At 44.0% G+C, this 12,281-nt stretch overlaps 1 protein-coding gene across 1 annotated transcript; it reads left to right on the top strand.

Moving 5' to 3' along the window:
- The first annotated feature begins 540 nt into the window (after positions 1-540).
- Positions 541-12,281, top strand: CDHR5 (cadherin-related family member 5). The gene is made up of 15 exons (XM_009993551.1): positions 541-619; positions 802-980; positions 1,876-1,926; positions 2,272-2,364; positions 2,490-2,588; positions 3,980-4,090; positions 4,446-4,622; positions 5,023-5,113; positions 6,555-6,652; positions 7,428-7,634; positions 8,696-8,812; positions 9,371-9,443; positions 10,770-10,921; positions 11,799-12,029; positions 12,081-12,281. Exons 1-15 carry the CDS (start codon positions 541-543, stop codon positions 12,279-12,281), a joined length of 1,959 nt encoding a protein of 652 aa, XP_009991853.1.

Here is a 12,281-nt window from a genome sequence, read left to right as displayed (position 1 = left end):
AGAAGAGAGAAACCCTAAGCCATGGGCTGGAGAGAAATACCTGTTCTAAAAGGGAATGTGGGCCATGCAAAAAAAAGCCTGGCTAAAGTAAAGAAGATCTAGGTGATATAGTAGCACCTTTTTAAAGGAAATTACTTGATCAAAGCAGACCTTATCTCTGGCACATCAGAAACATAAATTTGCCTATTTCCTCCCCACTGGGGTAGGTTGGAGTATACAAAGAGCTTCCCAAGTGCCAGCCTTGTCCTCCTCCATGCTCATCCCAGGGAGCTTGGTTCTGACTTCTGAAAGTCTTCAATTATATCCCAGTTGCTACAGAGCATTTATGATAGGGAAGAGCTAGAATCAAAGTAGAAACAGGAATTTACACGTCACTGTGTTCTGTGACTGGTAGATATCTTTCAATAAGTCACCCAATGAGGCAAAGGTTGAGCTGCAGCAATTTACTCCAGCCAACAAATATGCTTTGCCTTCACGAAGTAGTGAACATAGAGGACGGCACTGGGAGAAACAGGGAGAGAAGAGGATCAGCAGCTCGCCATGGCTGCTTCTCACTGGCTTCTCACTGCTGTGCTCTTTCTGCTGCCCTTCATGACTCAAGTTTCAGCACAGCAAAAAGGTAAGCTCTTGCAGGAGGTCTATGACCACAGAGGAATAACCCCCATGGCAGCAGGTTGCACCATTATAAGTGGAAGATTTTTACACTCCTACTCCAAGACAGCTTTGTTCAGTGACCTTCTCTGCGAGGGTAACCAGAGGGGTCTCAGGGCAATTCTGTGTCTCATTTGTGTGTTTTTTCAGGATGTTCTGTTGATAATAACAAACCAAGCATTTCTGAAAATAACAAGCCTGGCGAGGTGGTGACCACAATCCATGTGGAACAAGGCTTCACTGTAATGATTGATCCTGCTTCCCCTGATGCCAGTTTTTTCACTATACAGGGGCTTGAACTGCAGCTGAACCAAGTTGTGGATTATGAGGTAAACCTTTAGCTAGCAGGCTGTTAGGAAGAGATGGATAATGCTGGGACACAATGAGTTTCAACCCAGGGTTTTGGACTTCCAGAGATTTGGAACCCATTTCTAAAGGATCTAGGACGTAACTTTGAAAAAGAAACCTCTTTCAGTTTGGCTTGAAAGGTCAGCCCTTCCACAAGCAGCGTATAGGGAGGAGAGGGATGCATCATATGCCTGCTGTCACCTTCCTTCAATTAATCTGTATGAATTAAAGCGAGAGAAAGATTTAAAACCACAAATGTGACAACTGTAGTGTTCAGAGCTCTCCAGGACTCAGGTAAAATGATCCCTGTTTGCCTCTAGAAAACAGCTCTGAGAAGTGAGATGATCTTGTGTGAAGCATAAAGGCAGTATAAAAAGTCAGTGTGTTCAGTAAGGCTGCTGCTAGATTATTTTCCCTTCCTGGAGTGTTCCATATACAGCCACAAGCATCCTTAAGCTGCTTTTCCCCAGTGGAAAACCCTGCATTTATCTGAGTGAAGGACAGCAGGTAGAGTTAACACCCGGCAGGCAACACTGTACTTGCTACATGGAACATTTCTGTTTCATTTAATTTAAAAAGAATTCTCTGTTTGAATTCACCTTAAGTGTAAGAAAGTGGTTGATTACCTCTGCTGATATAGTACAGGGATCACAGGGAGGGAAGCTGGAAGATCAATCTGCTTTGGCTCCATCACAAGAAGATCCCAGTGCTGATGGACAGCTGTAAAAGAAATAAAGGAAAAGTTAGATACGCCTGAACACAAGATAAAGCCCACTAGCATTTCTGATTCAACAATACATGCCTAATTTACTTTAGAAAGAGTTAGTACATTTTGGCCTGTTTCTACAATGGCTGGGTTTTTGTTTTTGTATACAGAAAGACACCTTGCTGCTGGTGTTCCTGATTTGTCAGAACGTTGCTGGGCAGGTGAGTGCTCTTCCAAATACTCAGCCTTGTTACAAGGTCCTACAGGGCAGCACATTCTTTCCTCTGCTCTTCCCAGTCCACAGACAGCGGTGAGGAGATAACCTTTTCCATACACAATCCTCTCACAGGCAATGAGAGAGCATCAAAGGCTCTGCGAATGGGGAGGGGGTACAAACAAACCCACAAAGCCCCCATGCACTGTGGGCTGGCTGCACACCTCAGCCCCATCCAGCCCCCATCCAGCTGTGCTCCTTAAACCACCCCATCTGCTCACTCTGCAATTCAGGACCAGCCCCTGACTGTCTCAGTTTTGTCTTTGACCCTCTTGCTTTACCTTTCCTGCAGAGGGATTCTTTGGAAATTGTTGTGACCATTCTCAATGAGAACGATAACAGCCCAGAGTTTGCAAAACAGAATCTCACCAAAACTGTTCCTGAGGTAAGCCTGGCACATAAGTGAAGAGGGCACTGGGCCACCCAGTGCTGTGGGACTCGGGAAGGGTTAGTTGAGACCAGACTGCAGCCCCTTTCACAGAGACAATAACCACAGTAACTTTGTTTCAGGATACAAAAGTGAACACAACCATTGTAGCCCGTACAGATTTAAGCGCTAGTGATGCTGACCTGGACATCATCTACTATGAACTCACAACAATTGTCATGGTAAAAATCTTTGTTCTTTGGGGAAAAAAATGGTACCTCTGGGGAAAACTTTGTGTGGCATTTAGAAGAGCCCCAACTTTGAGGCTAAGATCGTTGTATTGCATTTAGTTCTCTGACAGCTTCTGGAAGAGGTGCATCTTTTGCAAAACCCAAACATTGGTTTGTTGAGCAGAACAGAGCAATCAATATTGCAGGTATTGAATTATTTTTGCTGCTCACACTTTCATTACACTCTACAGATTAAACTTTCATCTAGGATGTTCTGAGCCATATGATCCAGAGAAGTCTTGTTGGGATGGTCTGTAAACAAATCAGGAGAGACCTTTGTACCTCACAGAGTTCAGAATTGCACTGAGTCGGGTAGGGAAAGGAGTCATGGCCCTGTTTGCCAGAAGGGTCCATGCAGAGTGGAGATGACACAAGCTGCCCAAGATCACGCTAAAAGTCTTTGGCAGAGCCAAAGGCAGCCCCCACTTTCCTCAGGCCCCAGTTTAATGTCTTAGTTTATTTGCTCTTAAGGGGTTTACTTGGTAACATGGGAAACAAATTGTACGCACAGTTCAATTGCTGCCAGCCTAGAGTGCAAGGGCCTGCTAGAAAATAATATTTTAAGTAAAAATTAATTCAGGAGAAAACCAAAATGTATATTTCCATTTTTAAAAACCTTTGTGGGAGCAGGGACCCACCCTGTGTGAGCAGGGAGCATCTGACATGCTGCCTCCATTACTTCCATAACCCTGGGGATTCCAAGGGTTGCGAGCAGAAACCACAAGTTTTTGAATTTCTGCTCTGGGACCAAACTTTGCACTCACATTGGTGTAATTCCAGAGGGATTTAGAAATCCTGGGAAACTCTAGAGAAGCCATAAGGTTAAAGGAGAAGCAAAGCAGGTGTAGGAGATTATGGAGTAAAATGCAACATATGTTACTTCACTTTGGTTTACAGTTGCTTCCAAAGTTCAGCTATGGTAAGCTAAAACAAGTGCTCTTGACAGCTCCCAGAGGCTGAGCCATCTTTCATCTGCTCTGTGCATGGACATGAGACTGCTTGGATGTCATGGACCCAAAATCAGGGATTGTTGGCAACCTGTTGAGTGTAGGAATTAAATGAGGTGAAAGGTTTCATCCAGTACCTGTGAGCAGGATGGCAGGCAAAGCAGGAGATCTTGAAGAAGAAAACTCACATGGGCATGAACAAACCTTTTTGCCAAGACAAGCAACTCCAGGGTGAAATATCAAAGATAGAATAGGTCTGGCATCCTCACACTGCTCCCCTCCCTGGTCCCCAGGTGTAAAGGTCTGATTGAGATGACTGCCCACAAAGTGAGCAGTGTTTTGAACATATCTGTGATTGAGTCTGCTATTAGGGTTTTTCTTTTTCCCGTCTTCCAGGGAACAGATGGTTATTTTGCCATAAAAGGAGTTAATAACCCAGAAATCTATTTACAAAAAACGTTGGACTATGAGAAATTTAAATCTACAACACTGGTCTTGTATGCAAGGGTAAGTTATTGAGGAGGAACAAAATGTCTTGTTTGCCCCCATCACTCTTGACTGCAGGGTAAGTCTCACTGGGAGATCTCTGGGCTGGCAGGAGGGAGGCTGGATACCTGGTGCAGAGAATTTGAACCAACCTTCTACCCTTTGTAATTACACAGTGACAGAGCTGTGTTCAGTCCACCTTTGTCAGCAGAAACAGGCAATTCACTGCTATTGCTAATCCCACATAAACTGCTAAGCCTTAGATAGAATGGAGTTACAAAAGCTAAAAGACCCTGTGACACTGACTTGTGCAGATAGGTTGTTCTTTTGGCAATAAAAGTTGCATCTCAGGAGTGTCCTTTTTCTTTGGGTACAGGACAGGCCTGTGGACAGCACCGACATCACCCACACAGCTACTGCAACAATCAATATTGTTATTGAACAAGCTGACACCAAACCACCCTGGTTTCTGCCCTGCACCTTCATCAACACAGACAAGAGCGTGTGCATCAGCAGCCCCTACGCTGGGAGGGTCAACATGGCTGAGATGTCGGTAAGCAGGCATGATCAAATCATATCCTTGATTCTATTCTCAAGCAATATCCAGATGCCATTCCCAGTGCATAGTGCCTAATCATTTCCATGAGCTTGTGCTGCTCTCCAGTCATAAATGTAGATGATTCAGCATGGCAAAGAGCCTTCGTCGTCCTGGAGACTGGAGTTTCACCATGCCAGGCAGCACTGCTTGTCCTTGCAGCATGTCGCAGGGGAGACAAGAGCTGGAAAACCCCTTGCCCTAGGCTGTCTCACCCCTGCTCTGTCAAAGCCATCTCCCAGCCATAAAGGCCATTCTCCCCAGACAAAACCCCCAGAGCCACGCTGGGTGGGAGAATGCTGCAAGAGCTCATCTGGTGCTGCAGGGTGGTGTGTAATGCTTTGCCTTGTTCTTGCAGACAGAACCACTTGCCCTAGAGCCAGGGCCTCTCTATGCTATTGATCCTGACTACACTTTAAATGAAAAAATCGTGTACAGTATTGTTGGAGGTGAGTAGAAGTTGTCACCTTCCATAAACTGTGTTGCTCATGTCCCCTGTGTTACCCTCCAAGAGGAGATACCCTCAGTGGCACTTGAGAGTTGAGGGCCTGGTGCCCCTCTGTTTCTGCCACAAAAACATAACTAGATCCAATGTTCTGTGACATTGTGGATTAAGTAGAAGAAAGAGACTGCTCAGAGAGGAAGAAAAAGAGAATTACAGTCCCACGAACCAATCTCAATTAAACCTGTTAGAAGGACTTTGGTTTCACTTTTGGTGAGACCTATTTTATCTTCCAGCTTTTAGACTTGATTTTGCCAGTCTGTCACACCACTTCCATTGAGCCTTGAGATGAACCTAAAATCTCCACATCATGAGAATAATTTTCATTCATTGCCAAGAATCCTGTTTTTCTTCTCCAACACATTGCCCTATCTAAACTGCCCTTTTTTAGTCTTGATTTCACAAAGATTAGTTGAATACAGTCAATTGATTGCCCAATCATTGACTGGGTCATTTACTTCATTCAAAGGATTTTTTTTCTCTCTCTCTTTTTTTTTTTGTTTTGTTTTGTTTTCCCCTTTTAAACAATAGTGGGACTTTGAATAACTATCAAGGCAAAGGTAGATCATATTGGTCAGATGTAGTCATTACTTGTTCATCCCCACATGGCACTGTATCTGATAATCCTCCTGATAAGAAATACATTAAAGAATCTTCAATTCCACTGGCATTTTGGATGTAGTGTGGCCTTCCTACCCCCACAGCCAACAGAGAACCTCAGACTGGGGCTGTCCTTGTCTAAATATAGCCCACAGTGTCTCAGAGTGAGGAAGAGAACTAAAAAATTTGCTTATATTTTAACACATATCCAACATAGATATTTTTAAGATTCAAGCACAGATTAGAGATCAGATAAACCATGCACTGAGATGCCATTTTGTCTTCACAATCTAAGTAAGAATGTCAGGTATAGATGCCTTCCCTTTAGATGCCTAGAGCTATTCGAGACAACTCCCCAACCAGCTACTCTTTGTAGATTGGTTTCTTGCCTTTAAAACAGGAATAATCCTCCCTTTATCTCTCCTGAAGTGCAATATGGGTTCTGCTAGGGTTTGGGTTAGAGAACTGGAGTCCTTTCGTCCTAATATTGCACCAGAGCCTCCAGGCATTTGGCACAATTTAAGCTGGCTATAGGCACTAGAAATGCAAAGCTTTGCTGTACTGTCTCATCTAGTTGGGTTCACACACATCTTCTTGGTGCTTTTAGTATGTTGAATCCTTCTGAATGACTGGCCAGCACTCCCAGCCCTTGGAGCAGCCAGGCAGGCAAGCAAAACAGCAATATGCCCTGGGGATATTATGACTAAGATGTGAAAAAATGATCCAGGTCACTTTATGAAGGTATCTGAAGGGGTCTGATGACTGACTAGTCTTTTCATTTTCTTCAGGGGATCCAGACAAAGTTTTCTCAGTGGGTGCAGACACAGGGAATCTAACCATGAACAAAGTAGCAACTGCCCCAGACTCCTACCTATTGCAAGTCATGGTAAGTCTGATGATACTACAGACATCCCCCCAGCAGAGCTGGCTTTCTAGGAAGCAGCAGCCTTGATACGACAGGAGTCAACTACATTAATAATTAAAGCTAATTTGCTTAAACCCCTTCTTTCAGAAGGCCGTAGTATTTGACCAGTATTTGTCTTGTGCCAACTTACATGCAAAGCTCTTGCAGAAGTTAAGAGGCGTTTTTGCTCAGCTGTGTGTTGCAACATCAGAGCAGAGGAACTGAATTGGGACATCCTGCTGATCTTAAAGCCTGGAGGAGCAGGGCTGGAAGGCTTTCTTCGGGCACCACTGGAGCTTGTGTTACAGTAGTTAATGTAATTCAACCCTAGAGACAAGCTCTCCTTTTGGCTACAGCTCCAGAGGAAGGAGGGGGCTGAAAAGCACTCCCTGCATGCCCAGGAAGATGTGGACTCCCAGGTAGTAACTGAACTGACCCAAACCCTCAGGAAGATGAGCAGGCTCTGCCTGCTGGTGATGGAATCTCACTGCTTTGCTATTTGTCCAGACATGGCCCTTATGCAGGGTCATGTCTAGACTTTGGGGCTGGACCAAGACTGTGTGGAGGGCCAACAGCAAAAGCAAGCTAAAACATAAGGACTACAAACCACAGAGACATCTGTGACAGGTCTGCCTGAAAGCTCACTGGAGACAATGGAAAGAACCCCACGGGTTGCAATGGGCTTCAGATCAAGCCTGAGTTTTTCTATCTCATCACTAACAGGAAAAGGCTAACCTCTCTCTCTCTTTCTCTGCAGGCCACCCAGGTCAACAACATACAGAAATATGCCATAGTCAGTGTAGAGATTAAGGTCATAAATAAAAGTGACTATCCACCACACTTTGAGAGTAGGATCTACAACGGGATAGTATCTGTTGGTCTGGCCCCAAGAAGCTTTGTCTTCCGAGCTGGTGATCCTTCCAGCCCCCTGATGATAACAGCAATGGATGATGACTTCCCCGACGTAAGAAACTGCAAATGCACTGCATTCCTTCTCACTGCTTCAGGCTTAAAGCAGGGTCATAAAACATGAGGAAGGGGAAGTGTGGGGAGGCAAATACGTTTTCCTCTAATGTTTTGTATGGTATTTCCCTAGAAATTCCACTTAGATCTGAACCATTTATGATGTGATGTGATATGGAGAAGCTCCTGGACTCTATTCCAAAAGCCAGTTCCACCCAGTTTGATGTAGGTGACCTGATTCACCACAAAACAGTGTGCTGAGTAAAGCCCAGGGTTAGGATATGCTGTGAACAGGTCCAGATCTGAACTAGGACTAAGTAGAGTGTTTCCTTGAATAGTTTGGGGCGATGGGATCTCAGATGCAGGTGTCCTCTCTCTCCCAGGTCAAGGAGAGGTAATTGTGGACTGGCCTGGGAAGAGCAGACAGTCCAAAGACAGCAGACTAGCAAGGACCTGCAGTCCTGGGCTGGAAATAGTTAACATTCTCCCTGTGATAACTCATTTTGAGAGGAGCATTCTTGAACAATGTACTGGAAGGAGGAATGAGGGAGAGATTTACTGACCAGTCATTCCTATCATGCCCTATTAATTAAAGGAAAAATGCTAGCTTTATTGATGCCAAGGCTTCCATAACAAGACTGGGGACCTAGGAGAGGAATAACAGACTAGACACAAAGTAAAAAAAACATGCAGACTTCAGTACAAGGATTGGTCTCCAGGTACATCCCCCTTTGGCACTTTATTACAGCAGAACTGACCAAATTTACAAGATCCCTTGCACAGATCTGTTTTGCTTGGGAAAATACTAAAGATACCAACAAAAGCTGGGTAAGACATGGCATTTTTTTTGTGGCAACTTTCAGGATACACTCTTGAACTCTGAGAAACAGGATGAGCACACAAGTTCAACCTTTCTCATGTGTTCAGTCCAGATGCATTTATTGCACTATATACCTGCTAAGACTTCAGATGTATATAACAAATCCTGCCAAGAGGTTCTCACAGAGATGCACGCAAAGCACAAGTGGTGTGGTTTAATCATTCACTCTTCTGGCCTTTCAGAAAGTCAACCCAAACATTGAGTACTACATAAAGAACAGCACTAATTTCATTGCAACCAAAGATGGACTCATCCTGACAAATGTGGAGCTGCAGTCACCAGGAACAGTAGCCATTGAGGTAGGCCAACTTTCTTCATCATCTTGCCAGGGTTGTGGAAGGAAGGGATAGTTTCTAGTAGAGAGGCACCAAGGGTGGAATTTCATTAGCTAAGGGATATAATAAAGGGACAGTCCTTGCCCCACCCATTTGCAGCATAATTGTATAGAGATGGAGGAAGATGAAGTGATAGCAGATTTACTCCATGTTCTATATCTGGTGCTAGCTGTAAAATCATTTTTTCAGTCCTTTGGTAAATATCATTGGAAACAAGTAAAAAGCCGACTGGAGAGATTTTAGGAGCCCTCCTCCTGCACCCTGGTTCTGATTAACAAAAAAAGGAGGGTGAGCAAGTGGGTAGGAGGTTGATGTGTAGGTATGGGTAGGTTATGATTGCTGGCATATGTCCTGGCTCTAAAGGCTACAGCCCCAAACTCAGAAATCCTTTGGTAAACTCAGTACTTCTTGTGCTCAGGTCAAAGGAAGCAGTTAATAACTTTAGGCTTTCTAAGAAGCTAGATCTTCACTTTGTCTAGATCTAGGAAGTCCCTAAGCTCTCTCTTTCCCATGTTCACATAGGCTATTGGGAAAGATATGGTGAGCCTGCAGAAGGCAAGCACTGTAATCCTGGTGGAGATCACCCCTGCTGCAGGTAGGCTGGGAATCTCTGCTTTCTGCTTTATCTTTTGCACTTCTGTGGGCAAACTGGCAATGACAGGTCACTCACTGAAGTCTGAGGACCTGGCTTGAGGACAGGAATGGCCTCAATAGAGCTGAGATTATCAGATGCCTGGCCAATCTGTAAGATATTTAACCCTCAGCTCTAAGAGGTGGAGTTAAGAAATGTGCATTCATTGGGTTGGAAACAGCTTTACTGAGCATTCAGATATCTAGGTAGAAACTAGAGTAGTTTTTAATACACTTCTGGGAAGTGGTAACTGTACATTGGTCTCTGGTTGCTGAGACACCTGAGCCAGGTCACATGGGTCTCAAGGTGAATCATTCCACCAACTGAGCTAGCCTTCAGAGAGGCATTGTATGCTGCATGTCACAGAAGGAGTTAAGGGTGGTGGTGTTTCACAGCAGCTCTGTGGGCTGTGGCTCCCTAGGAGACATGATTAAGAAGGAAATATTCACTGTCAACCAATGTATTAATGATAAACTGAGGGTGCAATCAAATGCAGAGGGAATACTCAAAGTTCATTGTCATAAACAGGTCGGCAGGAGAACAAAACTCTGTTTCATTAATCATTACACTTTAAAGAGACTAATTTACACTACAAAATGAAGCTGGAAAACTTAAAAATAAAGAATCCCACTGACAACAGCAAGCAACGCTGATTAAGCCTGAGGAAGTTACTGTCTTTCCACTATAATGTTGATCTCCATACAAATACATTTATACCAACTGGTGGCTGGAAGCTGCTCCTGAGAATGCTGGTGTAGAGCAATAAAAGGACGGGGGGGGGCTTGTAATGCTTTTCTATTTGCTATTATGCTTTTTAAATTTCCTATTTTATTATGCTCATCAGGATCAGAGGTGAGATTCTGGCTTAAAGAACATTTGTATTTTCACACAAGTACAAACATACTTCGCTTGTGCATGCTGGTGTAAAAGGGTGAAGTGGGAAAGCACAAGATGTACCCAGCTTTACCCTCTGTAACACCTGTTTGCCCAACAGTCACATAGCTATTACTGTAGTTAAATCATGGGGTGAAAGTCACTGTCTTGTAAATGGGTGCTATTTCCACTTCATGTAACTCATTGGAAGTTATAATGGTCTGTGAGTCACCTTAAACTCTGCTTGTAGGACAGGTCTTCTGTGACATTAAATGTGTCACTGTCACATTCTGCAGCACAGGATGTTTTTTTGCCCTTCAAAAATTGGTTGGAGCTTCCCCCACAATAAAGCACTGTGTAAAAAAAAATCTAGCTGCCATTTTTAGGCTTTATAACACTGGGGTTTTTTTCTTCCAGCTGTAAACTTCCCTGATAAAATATACACTGCTCAGGATATGGGTATCTTGGGTGGTATATTAGCAGCACTGCTATTAATTACCTTAGTCCTCCTTGGAATAATGATCTACAAACAGTATGGAAATCCAGTCAAATACCTGGTAAGGAAAAAGGTAAGTGCATTGTTTGTATTAGAACTTCTTAGAGGTAGAAAGTAGGATCTGAGGAGGTTAAAAAGGATGGATGGGCTGTCCAAATACTACCCATGTTTGTGCCAAGGTAATTAATCACTCCCGAGACCATGTCTGCAAAGGTGCCATTGCTTTGGTGGTGTTTGCTGTTGTTCTTTTTAGCCCCCCTGAGGCTGAGCAGACATGGTAAGGAGAGGACCACAGCTCCATGAAGCATAAAATCTAGGATAAATGTGACATATATCAGAGATAGTCTCTGTAAAACCTGTGTCTGTGGTGTAAACCACTGTTCATCCTTCCTCTATAGTCCCTGGAGAGAAAAGGCTGTTCATAGCCTTATCCTAATGCCTTGTCTTAGACAGTTGTCTGCTCCTGAGCTATTTACCTTTGGCTCTCTCAACCCCCTGGCAGTCTGATTACTTTGAAGCTTAGGGCATAGTTCATCTTACCAGATGTTGGTCTCTGCCTTAGATGGGACTGTGAGGAGCCTGAGCTCCACAGACTACAGTGTGAGTTCAGAGTACACAGCTCAGCTGAGTAACAAGAGTTCTTGACCCTGACTGAGGTAAATCCCACTCCAGAGTAATACCTCAAGAGGATGGGTACAAAGCAGCCTATGCTGCTGGTGCTCAGCGCTCCTGGAAAACATGCCCATAGTTATCTGAAAAAATCCAGGAATGCAGGCAATAAAAAAAATAGTTCTCCTAGAGAACCATACCTTTCCCAGGCTTTAAACAGGTCTAACTGCAAAACAAGCTGAAGCTTTTCTGAGCAGGAGCTCAGTCACTTCAGCCACCCCTTCACCCCACCCTGCTTCTTTTCCTTTCAGTACAATCACAACATGTTTCTCCTTCTGTAGTTTTCCAAAGAAAAGTCTAGGGGTTACCGGAACCAATCCTACCAACAAGATGAACACCCATATGTGAACACCAAAGAGCAAGAAATGTCAGAAAATGGTGATGTCCATTTACACATGGCACGTGCATTAGAGCATTCAGCATTTTCCTTGCCCTCATCCAATGCAGAAGAAATCAACAGCCAACCAAAGGTTTCTGTGGCTTCCACCACCATCTTTGACCAGGAAGAGGAACAGAAAGAAATGGAAGAAGAGGAACAGAAAGAAATAGAAGAAAACAAACAGAAAGCAATAGAAGAAGAGACTGGGCAGGAGAAAGAAGTGAAGTCTATCCTCAAGACAGACAGGCACACGGCCGATGATGGCTACAAAGCTGTGTGGTTTAAGACTGACGTGGATCCAGACGCTGGAGAGAGGGTTGAAATTATTGAGGACAATGCAGCAGATGACGATGATGACAGTGACCCAGATCTGCAGAAGCAGTAG

Source organism: Chaetura pelagica, unplaced genomic scaffold, assembly GCF_000747805.2.
Source record: "Chaetura pelagica isolate M959 unplaced genomic scaffold, ChaPel_1.0 scaffold613, whole genome shotgun sequence".
NCBI lineage: Eukaryota > Metazoa > Chordata > Aves > Apodiformes > Apodidae > Chaetura > Chaetura pelagica.
This window is presented reverse-complemented; position numbering and strand designations above follow the sequence as displayed.

Coding starts and splice junctions, on each gene's coding strand:
- CDHR5 (XM_009993551.1), top strand. CDS start 541: ATGGCTGCTTCTCACTGGCTTCTCACTGCTGTGCTCTTTCTGCTGCCC. Junction 1,927..2,271: donor GTCAGAACGTTGCTGGGCAG/GTGAGTGCTCTT, acceptor CCTTTCCTGCAG/AGGGATTCTTTGGAAATTGT. Junction 12,030..12,080: donor TCTTTGACCAGGAAGAGGAA/CAGAAAGAAATG, acceptor GAAAACAAACAG/AAAGCAATAGAAGAAGAGAC.